Source organism: Plectrocnemia conspersa, unplaced genomic scaffold (genome assembly GCF_051122295.1).
Source record: "Plectrocnemia conspersa isolate PC_06_02 unplaced genomic scaffold, ASM5112229v1 ptg000006l, whole genome shotgun sequence".
NCBI lineage: Eukaryota > Metazoa > Arthropoda > Insecta > Trichoptera > Polycentropodidae > Plectrocnemia > Plectrocnemia conspersa.
In genome coordinates, this window is record NW_028277170.1 from 12,957,740 (window position 1) to 12,977,689 (window position 19,950).

At 32.8% G+C, this 19,950-nt stretch overlaps 1 protein-coding gene and 1 long non-coding RNA gene across 3 annotated transcripts; one reads left to right on the forward strand and one right to left on the reverse strand.

Moving 5' to 3' along the window:
- The first annotated feature begins 2,748 nt into the window (after positions 1–2,748).
- Positions 2,749–3,352, forward strand: LOC148234265 (uncharacterized). The gene is made up of 2 exons (XM_088188439.1): positions 2,749–3,115; positions 3,198–3,352. Exons 1-2 carry the CDS (start codon positions 2,755–2,757, stop codon positions 3,248–3,250), a joined length of 414 nt encoding a protein of 137 aa, XP_088044565.1. The 5' UTR covers positions 2,749–2,754; the 3' UTR covers positions 3,251–3,352.
- Positions 3,353–11,730: 8,378 nt separating this feature from the next.
- LOC148234266 (uncharacterized) lies at positions 11,731–19,211 on the reverse strand. Of its 2 annotated transcripts, none has more exons than XR_015810134.1 (3): positions 19,128–19,211; positions 16,863–17,129; positions 11,731–12,024 (listed from the first exon to the last, which is right to left on the reverse strand). It is a non-coding gene; the product is annotated as an uncharacterized LOC148234266 (long non-coding RNA). The 2 variants fall into 2 exon arrangements; XR_015810133.1 differs by having other exon boundaries at positions 19,049–19,205.
- Positions 19,212–19,950: the final 739 nt, after the last annotated feature.

Genomic DNA, 19,950 nt, shown 5'->3' on the forward strand with positions numbered 1-19,950 from the left:
TCCATGGCAGCAGCATGGGTAGGAAACCTGTACATTTGTAAGGGTAGTATGAATAGTGATATTTATATTTCAATGTTGGAATCCAACAGGAAAATCCTGAAAGTCATTAGTTGACAGTATGCCAAAAATGGTTGTAGCTGTAATTAATGCTAAAGGTGAGCCTACTAAATAAAAAATTAAACTTAAAATAAATACTTTAAGCAACCTCGATCGGTTTTTTACCTATTTTTTCAAGATATAACACATTAATTGGGGCGCCCTATTAATATGGCCAAGCTTGTATTCTCGCTGGCTCAGAAAATTGGTTATAGATAATCTTACCGAGGGAGCGGCTAAAGCCGACTGCATCGCGGGTGGGCTGGCTGGCCAGCTGTCTTGCGCAGTCGATACACGTGCGCTATGAATTTTAATCGAGAACTGAATTACTTGCGCATGCGCACTAAAACTTCAGCCGTTACTCGTGCTTATGTTTACAGTCGCCCGTCATCACCAGTTCATGCGGTTGACGTCATTTTCTTGGCCTTATATAATTTAGCTTGGTTTATAACCAAGTATTTGAAACAGCTTACGCGTTGTCTTTTTATCTTTTGCTAACTTTAATATTTATTGCTTCTCCATAACTTCTTACAATTAGGCTTTCAATTTTGCCTAATATTTTGGTTGTATCAAAATGTATATGATGAATGAAATGTGTTGATTTTTGTTAGTGGGAAACTGTTTGATTACAATTTTTGTAGAGGTATAGCATGGCTGTATATTCCGCGAATAAGGCAGTAATGATTTTTTGTTTTATTTTCCAGAAAAGTCACTTTAAAAAAATAGTAAATACATGATCGAATGATTTATTTTCGAGAAACGAATATATTATTTTGACTAGTTCCGGTAGAAATTTAATAAGCTTAAATTATATTTGTCTGAACACAACTCAGTTATATTCTCATTCTTTTTAAATAAAGTGACCAGATTTTGAAAATATCAAGGGAGGACACAAAAAATTTACCTAAAACGATTCAACAATTTCCTAATTATAAATCCCCGGAATGAATATATTTCAAACAGAGCCTTAAAAAAGTTTGCACTGATTGCTATAGATTAATTTATAAATATTATAAATACGTCACTTGATTATCTATATTTTTCTTCGAGCTGACGTAATAGTTCATCGAAAACCGGATACGGACCCTACACTTCGACCTACCTACGACCGACGCTCGTCACGAAAATAAAATTAACGAAAAGATAATTTTAAATTTAATTTTAGAGCATGTTAATGATACTATTATCTTACCCGATGAACAATTTGCATTTGTGTTGTGAGATATATCCAAAAGGGCTTCGACAGAAAAATTACTACAGAAATAGTATTTTTGAATATTGCTAAAGCTTTCGATCGCGTTTGCTCAGGCATTATATTTAAACTAACAAAACTATTTTTTAGTAGCTCTTATTAAATTAAAAAATCCGCTTTTAAACGGTAGAATCTTTTGAATTAAATTTTTTTTTTAATTTTTTGCCAATATTCAAACTCTTGTCTGCTGAAGTCCCCCAACGTTCATTTTTAGGACCCTTGCTATTTACAAGTCATTTCCCAAATAAGCCTACCAAAAATTAAATCACCGCTTTATTCGTTTACGACACCGCTACTTTATGTGCTTATAAAAATCACAATCGAGCAGTAGATATACTTCAAAGCAGAATAAAAAATATTGAAGAATGATCTGCTAGAAGTAACAGCAAATTCCACTAAAAGCGTCGCAGTAATGTTTACTCGAAGAAGGAAAAAAGCTTTCGCTGACGATAAATTAGTAAAAATCAAAATGTATAACAATTTTTTAGACTGAAAAAATACAGTCAAGTATTTAAGTCTCACCTTAGATTCTAAGCTTTCGTAGAAATCTCATATAGAATAACTAATTCTAAATACTAAAACAACCAGAACAAAACTCTACCCCCTTCTTTGCCGCAAATGTAAATTAAATATCAAAAACAAATTACTTATCTTTATATCTATAATAACACCTGCAATTTCGTAGCTTCCTCGGTTTAGAGATACAATACTCGTAAATACCCAATAAAACATCAGTCACAACAAAATATTTCGTTAAGAATTGCATCAAATATTCCATGATGACTTAAAAATATAGATACCCTAACTGAACACAAAATACACAATAAAAAATACACAAAAATCAGTTATATTTTTTATTTGTTGCCATTTTGGTATAGCTTGGTTTTTTATTTAATCAATTCCCTGATATTAACCGGATTTTGCTTTTTATTGTTCATCGTTCTATAAATTCATTAAATTTAAAATATACTAGATAATAAGAATAAAAGTTTAAAATTATCTTTGCATTTTTTGTAAATGCCAATTTATATGTAAAATTCTCTGAAAAAAACATTTTTATGACATCAAGCAATTGAAACATTTATTTGGACTCTAAATTTTGCTACAATTTTATATATATATATTGTAAATAAAATACTTTATTGTTAAATACGCATTTTCAAAAATAATAAAATTTAAGCTGCAATTTTTAGTAATGGCCTTACATCCTAACACACATAAATACATGTATGGATGTACTTTTTTATACACTCGCCGTTCAGCATACAACCGGTTACACGCCGTCGCGACGCCGACCAAGGTGCATCGTCCTGTCGCTTAACGCTTAACAAACTTTTACGTTATACAGCCTATTTCTATTAATATATTATAATTGCTATTTTTAATTTCAGCAGACCGCAGTAAATATGAGCTACAAGGCTTTAAACGATTTTTTAAAATGGTTCGCATTGCCGGATCCAGTTGAAAAGGTAGAAGAAGTCGAAGAAGGGGAAGCAATTCATAAAGGCAATGTCGAAGCTGAAGATAATAATCTCGATTGCGAGGATCCTCCTTTGATCAACGAAGAGGAAGTGGTCGAATATTTGGCGAATACTGTCCCAGGCGATAAAGAGACGGAGAAAAATAGCGATAAAGCCGTAGAGCATAGCGTCGGACAATTCGGCTTGTTTGCAGAGATCTTTGACGAAATTGAAGATAAATATATAGATTGCGAAAATCCTCCTTTGCTCAATGAAGAAATGTTGGCTGAATACTGGGCCCGATTGAGTGAGTTGCATTTTTTTTAATAAAGAAGTTTTTCGAATTACGCTATGTAAATAATTGTTAAAATGCTTTCTGTGTTCTTAAGATGCTGATAAAATCAACGAAGACGACAGCGCAGAGGCGAATGGTCCAGATTAAAGCAAATACAAGGCGGCACAGATTAAATACATTATTGACATAACTTAAGACTTTCAAATCATGTTTCAATATTATGTTTAAATAAAAGATATCTAAAATCAATTTAGTTATTATTTTAAATTTTATCCCATATATACTATTAATTTTACAAAAGAGGTAATATATAACTTAATAATATATGCTTAGTTTTTTATTTAAATTGTACATTGAACAAAATGGTTATTTTTTACATCTTAATTTTCTTAAGCTTCTTATCGTTTTGAGTATCTGACTGCGATTACTATTTATGAAAAATAGTTAAATATTCAGTTTAAGCTAAGTAAAACTTTTTTGTTAAAATCGATGCGTAGTAGCTTCATATAATATCTTATAATTGTTAATTATTCTATAGTTTTAGTTATTATATATCCACACTCATATTATGCTTATGGAATCTTCAATTGCCTTCGGTTTTCGGTCTTTTATGTTACAAAGGATTCGTTAAATAAAAAACATTAGGTATAATAATTTCTATGTTTATTTATCGATTAAAATAAAATATGTTTTGACGCATTACAAACTATATTTAAATTTAACAAACAAAGAACGTGCTAAATCGTGTACTACCTATGTATACAAATATACATAAATGTATTATAAAAAATTGGTCATCAAATGGCACGTTTGCTCATATATCAAACGTAATTAGTACACAACAATACTGCAGGAAGATGAGCTGTCGGTATTAGAATCGAGTAACAAATTGTCCATTGCACTTTTCTGATTATACATCAAATAATTAAACGCCTCGCTTACAAGTATAGCATTGGCTTTGTTTATAACGGCCAAATTTTGGCTCTTGGTGAACTTCAATAAACAAGCTTGCAGTAAAAACTTGTGTGAAAAAAATGTCAGTGTTAGATGAGGTATTAGTCCTTCGAGAGCTTCCAAGTAGGAGAGCTGCGACGAGAATTTCTTGAACTTGTTCTTGGCGAGCAAACTGACCACGATGTTGGACAATCCTTTGTCCACTTTTAAGTACGCAGCAACCAATTTGTTGAGCGGTTCGGTGTAGAAAGCCAAATTATCTGAGGTATATAATGGTATGATGACTTCTCTGAAATAAACTTGCTCTCTGAACTCCAGTTTGGGGACGACTTCGATGATCTCTGTTAGCACCTTCAGAATGTATGGAATTCCGTTCCAAACGTCCAGTTCGTGATTGTTCTCCAGCAGCATATCACCGAATAAATTTTCAACGACGGGAATACGCTCAGGATACGCTCGGGTGAGCAAGACGACGGCCGTACTCACAAGCTCACGCAGGTCCCTGTCTTCGAAGTAGAACATGTTGATGATTTTGACAATGAATTCGTTAGCGAAGTAGGCGCTCATGCTGATCGCGTCCACCTTGATGAATTTAAGGAGGGCGTGCAGAAACAAGAATGCGTCATCACGCGAAACCCAATTTCGGCAGTATTCATCGGGACGATTGTAATGCAGGAAGAGGTTATGATCCAACATCTCGCATATTCGAGGGTAGATTGTGGGGTGGAAAGGCTTAGTGCGATTTCCCATCGTCCTGGTGGCCTTGCGCAACTTTATGATCTTGTATGCTTCGTCATTGCTGAGGTCCACTTGGGTGATCCGTTTCAGGAACCTATTTTCAGATTTGCTCGGTACCGATGGGTGTTTTCTTTGAAAGAAGGCCCACATTTTGCAATCGTCACTTTTTACTGCAGACGATATTCGAAAATATGCGCGAGCGCTTTGACGTCCCGGCGAGCACTGAATAGCGGCAGAGGGTATGTACATCATATGTAACGTTATAACACGCGCACTGCTCAGACGCCTTTTGTTAGCAAACGTTTATTTTAATAATATATTTATTAACAAACATACCATTATATACACGCTAATTGTCAATCATTTTCTTTTCATTTTTGTGCTCATTATTTTTTTGCTCATAATTTTGTTATTAGCTTTTATATAATAGAGAATAATAATATAACATAAAATGTTGGTGGTTTACGGTAAAAAAACTTTTACAATTTAAGGGTGAAAAAATGGAAAAATAATAATGGATTGAGTGCTAATTTAAGTACATTCAGCTGAAGATCTGAAACCATTGATTGTGGTCTTTACATAGATTGTAAACCTTTTTGTAGTTGCGATCTACTTTTCTTTATTAAAAAACATCGCGATCTAACAAGGAAGAAATAATAATCTATTATACATCGTTTACAAATATTATATTTATATTAAACATTTAATTAGAAAAAATTACAATTTATAATTTATTAATATTAAAAACTAATAAAGAAAACCAAAAATAGGAGCATAGTAAATACTATATTAAATAAAATATTATTAATGAGATCGATTTGAAAATATTTTTAAAGTCGAAATTATACGATGAAAGATATGTGAAGAGTAACACCCCTTAAAATGGCGACTCTTTACAAGTGCATAGTCCCAGGGCCGGCCCTAGATTATTTAGCGCCTCAGGCAAAAACTAAATTTGCGCCCCCCCCCCCCCTAATAATACTTTAATAACTCATTACATGAGCGCAAAAATATAATTCAAATTAAAGTAATTTAATATTACATATATTTTACACCATACTCTTCTTTGCGATTGTGAGTATTTAAGAATTTGTAGTTTTATTTTTGTCGCGATTTTTTACGCGTGCAATAAACTAAAGAGTACACAGTAGTGTTTACAAAAAAATATCAGATTATATTCTTTAACAATATTGTTTGATAATTTTAAGTGAATATTGCGCCTTTATTTGGTATCACGGCGCCCCACAAGATCTAGCGCCCCAGGCGATCGCCTGTACTGCCTGCCCCTTGGGCCGGCCCTGCATAGTCTGAACGAAATATTATAGTGGGTAGTTTTAACCGTAATTTTGAAAACTATACAGAGGAATTTGTCATTTTGAATTGCTCACTTGAGTTTAAAAAAAGGATTGCAGGTCTAATTGTTCAGTTTCGCTTAAGTGATCGTTGTGTTCAATTGCGGGATTTCAGCCTTTATTTGTTGTTACAATTTTTTTATTTAATAATTTATTTTGAATATTACATAAACATTTAAATGCGAATTAAGTGAAACTAAAAGAGCAAATATAATTTTACAGCATTCGCATATTGAATATTATTGACTGAATATACCTAAAATTAATAAACACATTAATTGTTCACGACACGTTGTCAAAAATGCTTTGAAACGGTTCAATGAATGTGGTTCTTACAAATTAAAGGCAATAACTGAGAGACAATGAAAGACAACTGCCCAGAAAGATCGACTGTTGATTCACGAGTCCCTTAAAAATCGTCGAAAAACGTATTCAAAGCTGGCTGTTGAAGTCTCTACAAGCGAAAGGCCATCCATTTTTTCGCGGACGGTGAGAATAATGCTCTATGTGGGACTCGGAGGATTTAAAGCCTGACATAACTAATGGCTTTCAGAAATAAATAAAACTCGAAGGTTAGAGTTGGTCTGAAAACACCAAGATTGGACATCTAAAGATTGGGCGAAAGTCATTTGGTCCGATGAATCCAACTAATTTGTAATTTTAAACTAATATTGGTTAATATAAAAAAATAATAAAACTTAGTAGTTTATTTAAAAAATTCTAAAGCAATATTTTTTTACAGCAGGGGTACGAAACCTGTACACTTGCGAGGGTGAATAGTGACATTTATATTTCAATGTTGGAGTCCACTTTAATGGATTCATACAGGAAAATATTTCCAAACACGAAACACGCTACCATCCGATTCCAGCAAGACAACGCTCCGTGCCATACTTCGCGAAAAAGCGTTAGTTTGTGACAAAGAGTATGACCCTTTTAGAATGGCCTGCACAGTCACCAGATCTAAATCCTATAAGTATTTACGGACAAAATTAAAAGGAAAGGTTGGCCAAGACAATTTTAAATCCGAAATTGCAGATGCAATGGAGTAAATTGTCCACCTGCAAGTCATTAGTTGATAGTATGCCAAAAAGGGCTGCAGCTGTAATTAAAGCTAAGGGTGGGCCTACAAAATATTAAAAATAAGCCTTAAATAAATACTTTAAACAACCTCGATCGGTATTTTCTTTATATTTTAACGTTTTTTTAAGATATAACACATTTATTGGGGTGTCCCATAATTACGGCTAAGCCTGTATATACAAATATTTTTCAATGCACGAAAAAGCTTAACTACTTCATGTTTTTGTATTAAAAATTTGCTGTAAAAAGTATTACAAGCTATAGAAAAGTTTTTATTGAGCTTATCATATCTAACAAAAAAATCTTGCCTTGTAGTTCAACATTCAAATCACGAGTTTAAAGCTTAAGTCTGCTAAGAATAATAAATTTTATAACCACTCTTTATTTGTTGATTGTATGTAACTATCACCTCTATCAGAGAGAAAACTTTGTATGTCTTCTAATAACTCTAAAAGCTCACTTCTGCTAAGCCAACGAACGTTTGTGTGCAACAAAATTTCCATATCATCCTTTTTTAATCTGAATAGGCGTAACTGAATAGGCAATACCTCGTATAGAATTGACTATTTTGAAGATACCAATTAGGCTGACCAACGGGACTTGCGTGTATTGTAACATTTATTCTTTTAGCGACACATTTGGACAGGTATTTTTATTAAATGTGAATGTTACATGTGTCTATTTTGTCGTATTTATTTCCATTCTCCGATTTTTCATCCATCGTTAAATTCCGTTAAGGTTTTACTGACGCTTTCAATGGATCCTATGATAAGCGATCACAGCTGTATCTAGAACTGACCCAAGAATAAATATAAACTCTAAAAACTAAATGTCATTTGGAAAATTTTTTTTTGAGAAAGCTGAAAAGAAATCGCGGAGAATTTTGCTTAAAAACCATCTCGGGGGTTTTGTTTTTGAGAAGAATAAATTGCAGCAGGAGCTAAAAAAAGGACGACCGCCTGTACAGCTCGCTCCTGACTGTACACGCTAATTATGCCTGCACTTCACTCTCTGGAAGTTACCGAACCCAAAGGTCTACCGAATATGGTCAAGGTCGCCGACTTCCGAGTAGCGTCCACACTGCCCCCAAAATGTATAAATTGCGCACGGTGTGGTATTTCGATTAAAATCGATGATGAAAATTTAAGCGCAGATAAAAAAAAAGTTGCTCTGTAAAGCTGAAAATTTTTCGCAACTCGTACTTTGGGCAATTATTATTATTTTATTTGAGTACAGTGAAAAATTCAAGCCATTGATTGTGATAAAGCAGGTAAGTGTTTCTACGTTTCTTGCAATAGCTGTCATATTAAACACACAATATTATTTTGAATAAGTACCATTTTTTAGTACTTTTTCCTATATTTTTTTTTAATTTTGAGTTCATAAGTTATATTTCCCACCACTTTTTAATCTAGATTTTATAAACAATATTTAGCTTAGGTCTTTCTCTTTATGATACATGTAAAATTGACTGCGGATTTTTGCGGTTATTAACACATTGCATACCTTAAAAATGCATTATTCTTAAAAATGGGACGGGGCTTAGTCGCGAAAGTTAGTACCTAAACCTTTTAAACCATTATAACTTTTTAAATAGGTAACGTGTTAACGTCAAATTTAAAATACAGTTTTGTAATGATTCTAATTTTTTAATAATATGGTTACCGTGGTAAAATCAGTAAACGTCAAATTGTGGATCGCGTACTAATAAAATAAAATAAAAATTTGTTTAGAATCACCAAATATACACATATTTAAAAAAAACGATACCGAGTATGATAAAATGCTAGTCCAATACTTTTTCTTAATAAAAAACAGCAAATTTGTGACATATACAATTTTTTTTTACGCTACGCGGCGAAATTCGCACGACCGTTCAACACGGAATTCCTCTTCCTCGGGCCTACAATTTAAGAAATACTTTAAATAATTTTAAAATAAAATTGAATGAATTATTTCATGAAAAATAAAAAAAAAGTTAATTTTTTTCAAGTTCATTTTTTTAGTTTTTTTTCTATAATGTATTTTTTAACACTTATAAAATCATATATTTGACTAAGAGCACTTATGGAATGAACTAAAGTGGAGAAATAATTTTGGCCGTCCAGATCGTGCAAATACCACATTTATTTATTACATTACATTATTTATTTATTCGTTTAATTAACAGTTTTTCGAATGTTTTTACCAGCACAGATAACAGGCTTATAGGTCTATACGACGTTCTTCATCAAGTCGTTTTCCTGGTTTTGATATCATTATTACATCTGCTACTTTCCAGGACGAGGAAAAGTATTCCAGCCAAAGTATTATTTTGATAATTTTCATTCCTTTTACTGATAATTATTTTATAATTTTCCTGATAATAAGTCAAATCCCGACGCTTTTTTGGACTTGTATCTGTTAATATTATTTATTTTACTTTAAATCTCTTAATTTTCGGACTCGCTTGAAGGAGTGTTTTCAGATAATCTGCGTATTTCTTTGCATCTAATGTAATTTCTGTCGCAAGATCGTACGGTATGAATATCTCTTTCAAGTGAGCTGCAAAAGTATCGGCCTTTTCCTTATCACTTCTAGCGCACAGGCATTGCAGCGAGTGTTTAATGGGTTGCCTTAGCTTTGATTACACGCGTCTACAGCGTCTATAATCGTTGCTTTTTGAGGCCAACAAGTTTTTCGATTAATTTTACATGGAATCATTTTTTAAGTTGTCTAATAGAGCCTTTGGTTCTTTAACGACTTTATTAAATTTTGTTTTGCCGCTTGGTAATCTTAATTGTTGCCATTTTTTGCGTAACCTACGTTTTTATGCTATTTTTTTTCATTAATATTACAGGTTGTTCGATATGTGTTTTGGAATTTGTGCTTATATTTAAATTTAAGTTTGCTTTTATCGTAGTCTCCGATAGATGATAATAGTAGGTTAGAGTGATTACACGAAATATAATATATGTATGAAAATGACAATGTTCTTAGATTGTTGGTATTTGAAGGTTATTATAAACTTTGTTTAATATAAAAATGTGTATTATTTACAGTATTGTTTTTATAGCTTTATTTAGGATGACTTTCTTTAAGAATTACTATTACTGGTGTTACTTCACACTAGACAGACATATGTTAAGATTGTTTCATTAATTGCTTGTATATTAAGATTATATTTTTTGTGGTAAGCGCGCTTTTTCTATTAAATATAGGTATAAGAGCTGCAATGACTGCAAGCCCTTAGAGCTATTTCAAAATGTGTTATTAAATTTAAGCCTCGAATCCAAGTATTTAAAGCTAGATTTCCATTATACAGCTGTTCACTTTTGGGCGCCAGTCCACTACACGCTGGACTCCTGCCATTTATCAGTGTGGGAGAGCAAGTGTTAAATCACAAGCCCTTGAGGGGAAGAGACCTCTTGGGCTGGCGTCTGAGGTAGAGCACGAGGCACTACCTAGGACGAACAAAGCATAGCAAAGTAACGCAAGCAAGCCAAAGGAGTCGACCCCTACGGGGGTTCCGGGAGCTAAAGGCTGCGGCTGAGGTAGCATAAACACACCCCCCGTAGACCTGGGAGGTGGTGCTATTACTAGGATGGTACGCAATGCATGCAATGCCGGCTAGCCAACGAGAGACCGTCTTATTGAGCGCTCGGGAAAAAAACTAATATATCTCCAGTAACATAATTAGTACTAATATGAGGCAGCCTGCCCCCCCCCCCCGCCATAGCTACGCCACTGACTGCATGCCTCCTATGTTAGGTTTAGAGAATGTTAAAATTCTCTTATCAGTGATACCAAAAGGTTTTGGAGATTTGTCGGCTCTAAGCGGCACAATCTGCACCGACAGTGATGCATCGCAATGTAAAAAATTTCGATGACTTTAAGACATTACTGATACTTCCACGGAGTATTTTTATTTCGTGTACTATGAATCATATGCAGCTTCAATTGCAATGGAGACAATCACGATCTAGCTAGTCGTCCGTTCCAGCCATTAACATAGTAGACATTTTCGACATGAAGTACAGTTTTGAGAAGCTCAAATCGCATAGTTCCATAAGACCGTACTTCATTCCTGACTTAATATTGAAGATAGTTAAAAAAGTTAACAATGGGTACTATTGTTAACTTATTGTTTTGGTGACGCAAACACGCGAACATAAAAAGTTCTTGCCGAACGTCGTAAATGCAATAGCGTTATTTCCATTGGGGGCGCAATAAACATCTATTTAATTTTGCTCAGTTGCATTATAGGACTGAGAAAGACACCATATCTCATACATATGTACATCGTTACCTTTCATTTAGCTTACATCGAGGAAAAAGCAGCTCTCTCATACTGCTCAGATTTGTTTGACGGGTAGTTGATTTAAATGATAGTGCCAATTTAGTGGATATTTCAAATATTAAATAAACATAAAATACTTCAAATGTGGCAATGGTGGAAAGGTTTTATACGTTTTAAGTATACAGATAGTTATTTAGAAAGGATAGAATGAAAGAAAAACAAAGCGCTCTTAACAAAATAAATATTTTATTTTTCAATGATTAAAATATAACTTATTGATTATTTTACTTATTATTTCAAAAGTTAAAAATAAAATACAACAAATAGATTACACTTAAAGGACATAAACAACTCAATATATAATCATTAAACATTACTTGCAAAACGATATATTACTTAAAAAACAACACACAATCGTATTTTCGTGCGATGTATATGACTTTTATTCTTGTGACTCGGCTCTAGCACGTGCGAATGTATGTGTGTAAAAATTGGAATCCATGGCGTTCACTGATCTAGTGTATAAAAAATAAAATAAATGATCGAAAACGTGTGTAATGAAGAAATTGACAATAAATTTATTGAATCCTTGATTAATTCTATGCCGTCGCATGTTTTAGCAGAGTTGAAAGTTAAAGAGGGTGCAACAAAATTTAATTTTTAATTTTTATAAATTTATATTTTTATGTGTAATACTTCAAAAAACCTTTAGTTAGAAAAAAATTATAAATTTATTTAAACCATAATACGTTTTTAGTTTCATATAAAATATGATGATTTTGGAGGTGATTCGTTTGTTTTTTTTGCATGCTACTGTATATTATTTTGAAGAACCAATGTATGATCCTTCAAGAGAAAAAATGATAAATGCACTTATGATGGCTTGAAGAGAAAAATAACATTTACAGAATTTTTATTGGGCCTACGATTGATGTAATTCTTAAGAGAGTGAAAAAGAAAATAAAAACCACTGATACAAGTTTTTGAAAAAAGATGACAAAACTTTGAGCCCTATTATAAATTGGCTGTTGCTGTATGTAATTTTCGTTTTCGTTGAGTTTTATTTCACGAGAAAGACTCAAGAAAGGACCCTCCCGTTGAGCTAAATACATTTTATACAAAATTGAAAGTCGTTCGAAAAAAGACTTCTTGATAGCAAATACGATGAGTTGGTTTCGCGTACTCGATCAAAAACGTTGGCCCGAAGATGTTAATACCCATCCGACGTTTGGAGAAGTGGAAATTCTAACTTGTCAATCAAACTCTAACTAAATGAAATATGGATTTAGTGAATACATTCTCAAAAAGACATCAAGTAAAACTGTTGCATTTGTTACGAACTCTGAATACCATTCCATTGAATGTGTATGTGGGTTTTTGCAAATGAATCTAATTGCCAAACCAACAAGAACTTTGTTGAGGATTAATACAAATTCAACACTTTTGTTCATCAAACTTGTCAGAACCTTTGAGACTTTACGAACCTTCAAAGTATATCGTTCTGTGGTTAGCAAGGAAAGGAGTTGAGAAGTTTTGTCAGACGAGAATTAGACAAAACTTTGAATTTACTATGAACATTTGACTTAAATACAGAAAACTAAATTTATGTTAAGAACTAAATATTTTTTTTTGAGTGCTGAGTTATAAATATCTGCACTTTTTGAGGCAAATATCGTAATAAAATATTTTCTATTCTATCTGCTCCAGGGGTCTTCCTAACGTTACACCTATGAGCTGTTTATACCCTTAATAGGATTCTTTTCAAATACGTGATAGCAATAATTGTACAAATGTCACTTCGGAAGGATCCGCCTTGTTTTGGATAGTTAGCTGTTATTAACATGTTGACTGCCAAGCCTATTTTTAAGAAATCTGTTATAGACGCCAACATTTTTTTTTTAATTTGGAATTAAACAAACACATATTAATTTTTATATTATGACTTTAATTTTAATTGTTTTTTTGCAAAAAACTATTTTTGAATAATCTTGTGGACGGGCGCATTCAAATCAGAATTTAACTTATAACGTCCCACCACGAACATTTGCATTTTGCCGATAATACTATAGCAACATAAGATCAGTTATATAAAATCAGACCAATTCTTCATTACTTGAACAACATTATGCGTTACAACTATGTACCCGGTAAAAACCTATGAATTGTGGAAGGCTATTCTTCAGGCAATACAAAATACATGGCAGCTGGTCAAAAGAGCGTGCGTCAAATGAGCGCCGTCATATAAGCGCTGCATTATAAGCGCTGCATCATAAGAGCGCTTACCAAAGTAGCGCTGTAACAAAATAGCGTGCGTCAAATGCGCAGAGTCATATGAACGCTTAAAAAAAAAGAGCATGTTATAAGAGCGCAAAATTACTTGGAGAATATCAAGTAATGAATATTTTAGGAATTAGGTATATAAAATATAAGTAAATTGTGAGAAATTTACAAAGAATTAAAATTCACGAGATATAGGCGTTAAAATTAGTATTTTATGTGCCAGAGCGTAATGACGATTAAAATGATAAGTCAATGAAAACATTATTACTTATTAATTATTACTTACATACGAAAGTATGGCTCCCCATCCCCATACGTACGATATACATATATTTTGTCCTAAAATGAAACGCTGATTTTAAATTTATCATTAGATTTGTTCTGTAATGTTTAATTAAATTGACAAATATATATTGACTCGACTTGCAATGAATACGTACAGTTATAGGGCATGTATAGACCTTTTTTTGCTATTTGACGATAAACAAATACAAATAAAAATATTGTGAAACTTTTTTCGATAACTTATTTTTTAATTATATGCGATAAATAAAATATAATAATCAATTTTCACAGCATCGCGGTTGGTTTTTCGGTATCTATTTTAGAAGACTACACTCTATCTCGAATAACGACTGAGTACGAATATTATATAATATATTTCAGTTAATTAATCGATTAATGTTTTATATATTAAACTGAAAAAAAATCATCTATTATTAATCATACACATATAATATATGTTTGTATATCGAAAATTTTCATATCTATGGTCAGAAATGTGCCACGACGTTAGGTTAATTTAGTATTTTAATGAATTATTGTGTTTAGTATACATACATACAATATGTACTTATTAGTCGTAATGGATTTTCTCCAGCAGATGATCGAGCTTTTTTATTTGAATTTTACAACTTCGGTAAAATTTGCATATTTGCCGATAAGCAAATAGAAAATAAAAATATCGTGAAACTTATTTCGAAACCATATTTTTTTAATTATATGCGATAAATAAAATATAATAATCAATTTTCACAGCACCGCGGTTGGTTTATGGGTTTCATTGGTTCAATAAATTTATGAAACTTTTAATTGATATTTTTTCTATTTGTTACTTACACGAAGATGCCACGAAATCTAAAGTCTGATCATCTCAGTAGCGGGCACACGTGAGAATACATGCTTTTACATTTACAAGGTGCTTATGATAAAAACACTTTTTTATATACTTAATTTATTAACACGTTTATTTGATTATTAAATCTACCCATTTGTAACCCTTGCATTGTTTTTATAAAATTCAACAAATGACTTACAACTATTTATAAGAATTAATCTTCTTAACGTTAGACAAGATTAATTTATAAACATTTATCGATAAGTGGTGCAGCTGACAGATAGCAGTTTTTCAATACCTAAAGGTATACCTGCCCTATAACTGTACACATTCATTGCAAGTCGAGTCGATAATTATTTGTCAATTTAATGAAACATTACAGAACAAATATAATGATAAATTCAAAATCAGCGTTTCATTTTAGTACAAAATATATAAGTATATCGAACGTATGGGAATGGGGAGCCATACTTTCGTATGTACGTAATAATTAATAAATAATAATGTTTTCATTGACAAATCATTTTAATCGTCAATACGCTCTGGCACATAAAATATTAATTTTACCGCCTAGTTTTGGTGAATATTTATTCTTTGTAAATTTCTCACAATTTACTTATATTTTATATACCTAATTCCTAAAATATTTATTATTTAATTTTCTCCGAGTATTTTTGCGCTCTTATGACGTGCTTTCTTTTGTCAAACGCTCATATGACTGTCTACGTATTTGACGCATGCTATTTTGTTACAGCACTACTTTGGTAAGCGCTCTTATGACGCAGCACTTATAATGCAGCGCTCTTTTGGCACACGCTCATTTGTCCGCGCTCATTTCTGACGTTGCCAAAATACATATATATGGAGTAAAACTGTATGAGTTACGCGAATCCAATGGAATGGTTTTGAAAATTTAAATTTATTGTATCAAATCAGAAACTGTTGTTCATAAATATGGACAAACTTCCCAAATAGTCCTGCAGTTGATGAATGATTTTTTAGATAGGAGGTATGTGTCATACAAAGACAATTTTTACAATTCACTTGCACTTACAAAGAATATGACATCTAGAAAAAACTATATTTGTGGCACTGCGCAATATCCGCAAAAGAAATCCATAATAAATGGCAAAAAACTTAAAAAAGGACAGTACATCAGGCAAAGAAATAAATCTATGGTTGTGTGTAAGTGGAAAGATAAGCGCGATGTCCTTACAATATCATGCTCAAAGTTAGAAACAAAAACAGAAAAGTTACCTAAAAAGCAAATATAATTAATGATTACAATGCTGGAATATCAGGTACACTAAGCTACTACGACGCTTTGAGAAGAACAATTAGGTGTCCAAAAAAAGTAGCTTTAGATATTATTGAAATATACATACACAACGCACATTTACTTTTTCGTAAAGCCAGAGAAAGTAACATTAGATCTTAATTTAAAGAATTATTTATCACACATATAATTGGAAATGAAATGCCAAAAAGCTATTAAGAATCAAAACAAACTGAATTTCATTACACGGAGAATATACCTCAACAGAAAAAAATACAAATTCCAGAAGACCAGTCTCAACCCCTTAGATGCGGATAAATCCGAATCACTGTGCAGGGCTCTCAAGTGTGAGATGCGGATTTATCCCACACTCTATAAAAATCATTATACATGTATGTACATAAAAAAAATATTTCTAATATTATATTTTTATTTTTTTTATTTATATTTTTCCAGATAAAACCAGGAAAATTGTTGCATTATTTTCTTAATTTTTTTAGTTGATACTTGACACATTTCCTGACTCTATATGAAATTTAATTCTGCACGTAAAGGGCCCAACACATTAGTAATTAATTTAATTTTTCTAAGAAATCTAACAAGATTTTCATCTTTTCAAATTGTGAATTACATTTAAGTGACCGCTTTTTGAGTCCAATAAGTGTACTCAACTCTTTTACCTCTGCAATCTTGTTGAGTCCAAGGGTAGCTTCTGGCTTGTCCGCTAGGGGATGACATTCGCTTGGCTTCTTTTGGTTCTTGCTCTAGCAACAATATTAACGCCCAACTCTAGCTAGGATCTTTGCTCCAGCTGGTGCTGGAATCTAATATGCCTCTTTTTTTAATGGCCCCAGAGAGGAACATGGGTGATTTTCTCCAAAAGACCTGTCTTTTTTTCTCTTTCATACAGCTGACACTCCTCATATTTTTGGCCAAAGTTTTGATATCTGAAAAATTAAATGCCATTATTTTAATTATTATATTTTTCAATATGAATCTTAATATGGCAAACATAGACATGAAATAGCGTGAGTAATTTCCTAAGCAACTCTTCGCTGATATTAAAGCAACCACCGACGTAAATTCGAAACCTTGGCCTACCAGGTCATCGTTTATCTCCTACAAATCGACGAGATGTAGGCTTCTTATTACAGCCTTCCTTTTTTACCTCACAAAGTGTGAATGTGTAAAATGGTCTATTTGTATTTTTTGCATAATTCGTCACACTGCGCGTCTGCATAGACACGTTACCATATCGAGTCTAAAGGAGTATTATGAGGGAAATACGTGAATTTAACATGACATCTGATGCGCCTTCATCTTTATTTACTGGTTCTAGTCCACTAAATTATTTTTTTATCGTCTGATTCCACTTGCTTGAAGTGCCAGTCCACCACACACTAAAGGCTCGTCATTCTAGTGTGGGAGAGAGATGATGCTTGAGTCCTTTTTAGGCGTAAGGGCAATTCTTGAGATACAGAGCTATAACGATGACAACATCGGCTGTTAACGAAGGTCCGCTCACTAATACTCAGAGAATATACTGAGAAAACTCTTAAAAATAAATAGTACTACAGGGGGGGGAAGGCTCTCTGGATGTAAAAATCCAGCAGCCCACCCGATGAAGTTAGACTCATAGGGAGCTAACACTAATGTACTGGTGGAAGTGCTTGTGCCTAGGCCAGCACTCGTATCGCGCTTGGGTTTGTATTGGTATAACCTGTACTCTCCTAGGTGCTTATGTTGGAACTTGTTTCAATGCTTGTGCCGGTGCAGGCAGTGATTTTGGTATGAATGCAAAAAATAGCTTCGCTTAGCTCCACTAGTGGTTTTTGGAAATTTCTAAGCCTTAATTTAAAAAGATAATATTTTACAATATTTGACAATGGTCTCTATCAGAGTGACACTCTAGAACAGTGGGGCGTACACCCCACCGGTGGGGCATCACGCCTCAGAGGTGGGGCACCACGCTTCAGAGATGGGACACATCGGCAATTTAGTTTAATTCAAAAAGAAGCCAGTGGGGCATATGACTTTTGAAAAGACTACGGCGGGGCATGGCAGAAAGAAGGTTGGGAAACACTGCTCTAGAATGTTTTCTATTTAATATTGCCCTGGAAAAAGTCATCAGAGATTCCTAATTAGATATAACTGGCAGTATATATAATAAACAAATATTAAATATATAATAAATAAATTGTAAATATATTATAAATCAGAAGTATATTACTTATATTGGTTAGCAAACTTGTAATATTTAATTTCTTTGATACTATATTCTGTATGTGTATAAATATTGAGCATATCAAAATTATTAATTTTTCAAATGATCCTGCAACAAGTTTAATAATTTTCTATAATATTTAGGCAGAAATTTTAAAAACTTTACATCCCATGTATTCTAACAGCTTAAATAAAGGATTCTCAAGCTGTTAATGAATAAAAAAAAGTGCTAGATCCAAAGATAAAGCTAACTTTGATTGGAAACATTGATAATTGTAGCAAACATTAACTTTTCAGACTTGCTCATTACAGACATTATAAAGATGTCAGAACATGAGCTATACGACCAAAGAAATAGAAATGGATATTGAAACCTCAGCCAAATGATTTCTCCCATGCAACATTACGATGGTTACTTATTGTGATAACCAAGTTGAATAATATTACGGTGACCAGATCTCGAAAATATCAAAGGTGGACACTAAAAATAAAAAGGCCATTTAGGAAATTTTTGTTCGAGGACAAAGGAAGGCAACATTTTTGAGATGGGCAATCTTTCTGAAAGGAGGACGTCTGATCACCGTAATAATATGTCTATATTCGAAATAAACAATGGCGATTAAATATAATGACGAATACACACGATTATTGATACATGAAAAACGCCATCAACAAGGCTGTTCAACGCATGTAAATGATAACATTGATCGTTGAAAAGTTACCATTTTCAATGTCATGTGAAAGTGACATAGTAATGTTTAGACGTTTATCTGACACGACCATTACGAAATTTGGTTTGTTTTTTTTGGCCTAAACAACATTTAATTCGAGTATTATGTAAATATTAATGTTTTATAACATGTTAACCAAATTCCTAAAATAACAAAACAATGTAATTATTAAGTATTAAAATCTAAAATAGTTTAACGTTTATCAGCAATTTATATATTTTATATATATATATATATAGTTTAAATACAGCCTTAGCTATAATAATGAGGCACCCCTTAAAATGGTGTGTTACGCTTTTCAATTGCATAGTCTGACCGAAGTTTTACCCGTAATTTTAAAGGCAGTACAGACGATCGCCTGGGGTGCTAGATCTTGTGGAGCGCCGTAAAACCAAATAAAGGCGCAATATTCACTTTAAATTATCAAACAATATTGTTAAAGAATATAATTTGATATTATTTGCCACGCTAATGCGCTGACCTAAGCGATTCACTGTAAAACAATAAAAACGTATATATTATTTATATTTGATGAGAATTCTAGAAGGTGGAATCCGTGAAGTCGGGGTATTGAAAGAATAACAGTATGGAGAGGAGACACCGACGGCGATTCTACACAGAATAAGTTTGCTATTAAACGACTAAACTTCATATATATCTCGTCGTACAAAAATATTACCCGACAAAACGCTGATCAGCCCTGTTCTGACATACGGTTCAGAAAGCTGGACACCAGCTGGACTAGGTCTGATGAAAAGCTGCTTGACATATTGGAAAAGAAAGTGCTATGCAGAATATATGGCGCTATATACGA

Coding starts and splice junctions, on each gene's coding strand:
- LOC148234265 (XM_088188439.1), top strand. CDS start 2,755: ATGAGCTACAAGGCTTTAAACGATTTTTTAAAATGGTTCGCATTGCCG. Junction 3,116..3,197: donor TGAATACTGGGCCCGATTGA/GTGAGTTGCATT, acceptor TGTGTTCTTAAG/ATGCTGATAAAATCAACGAA.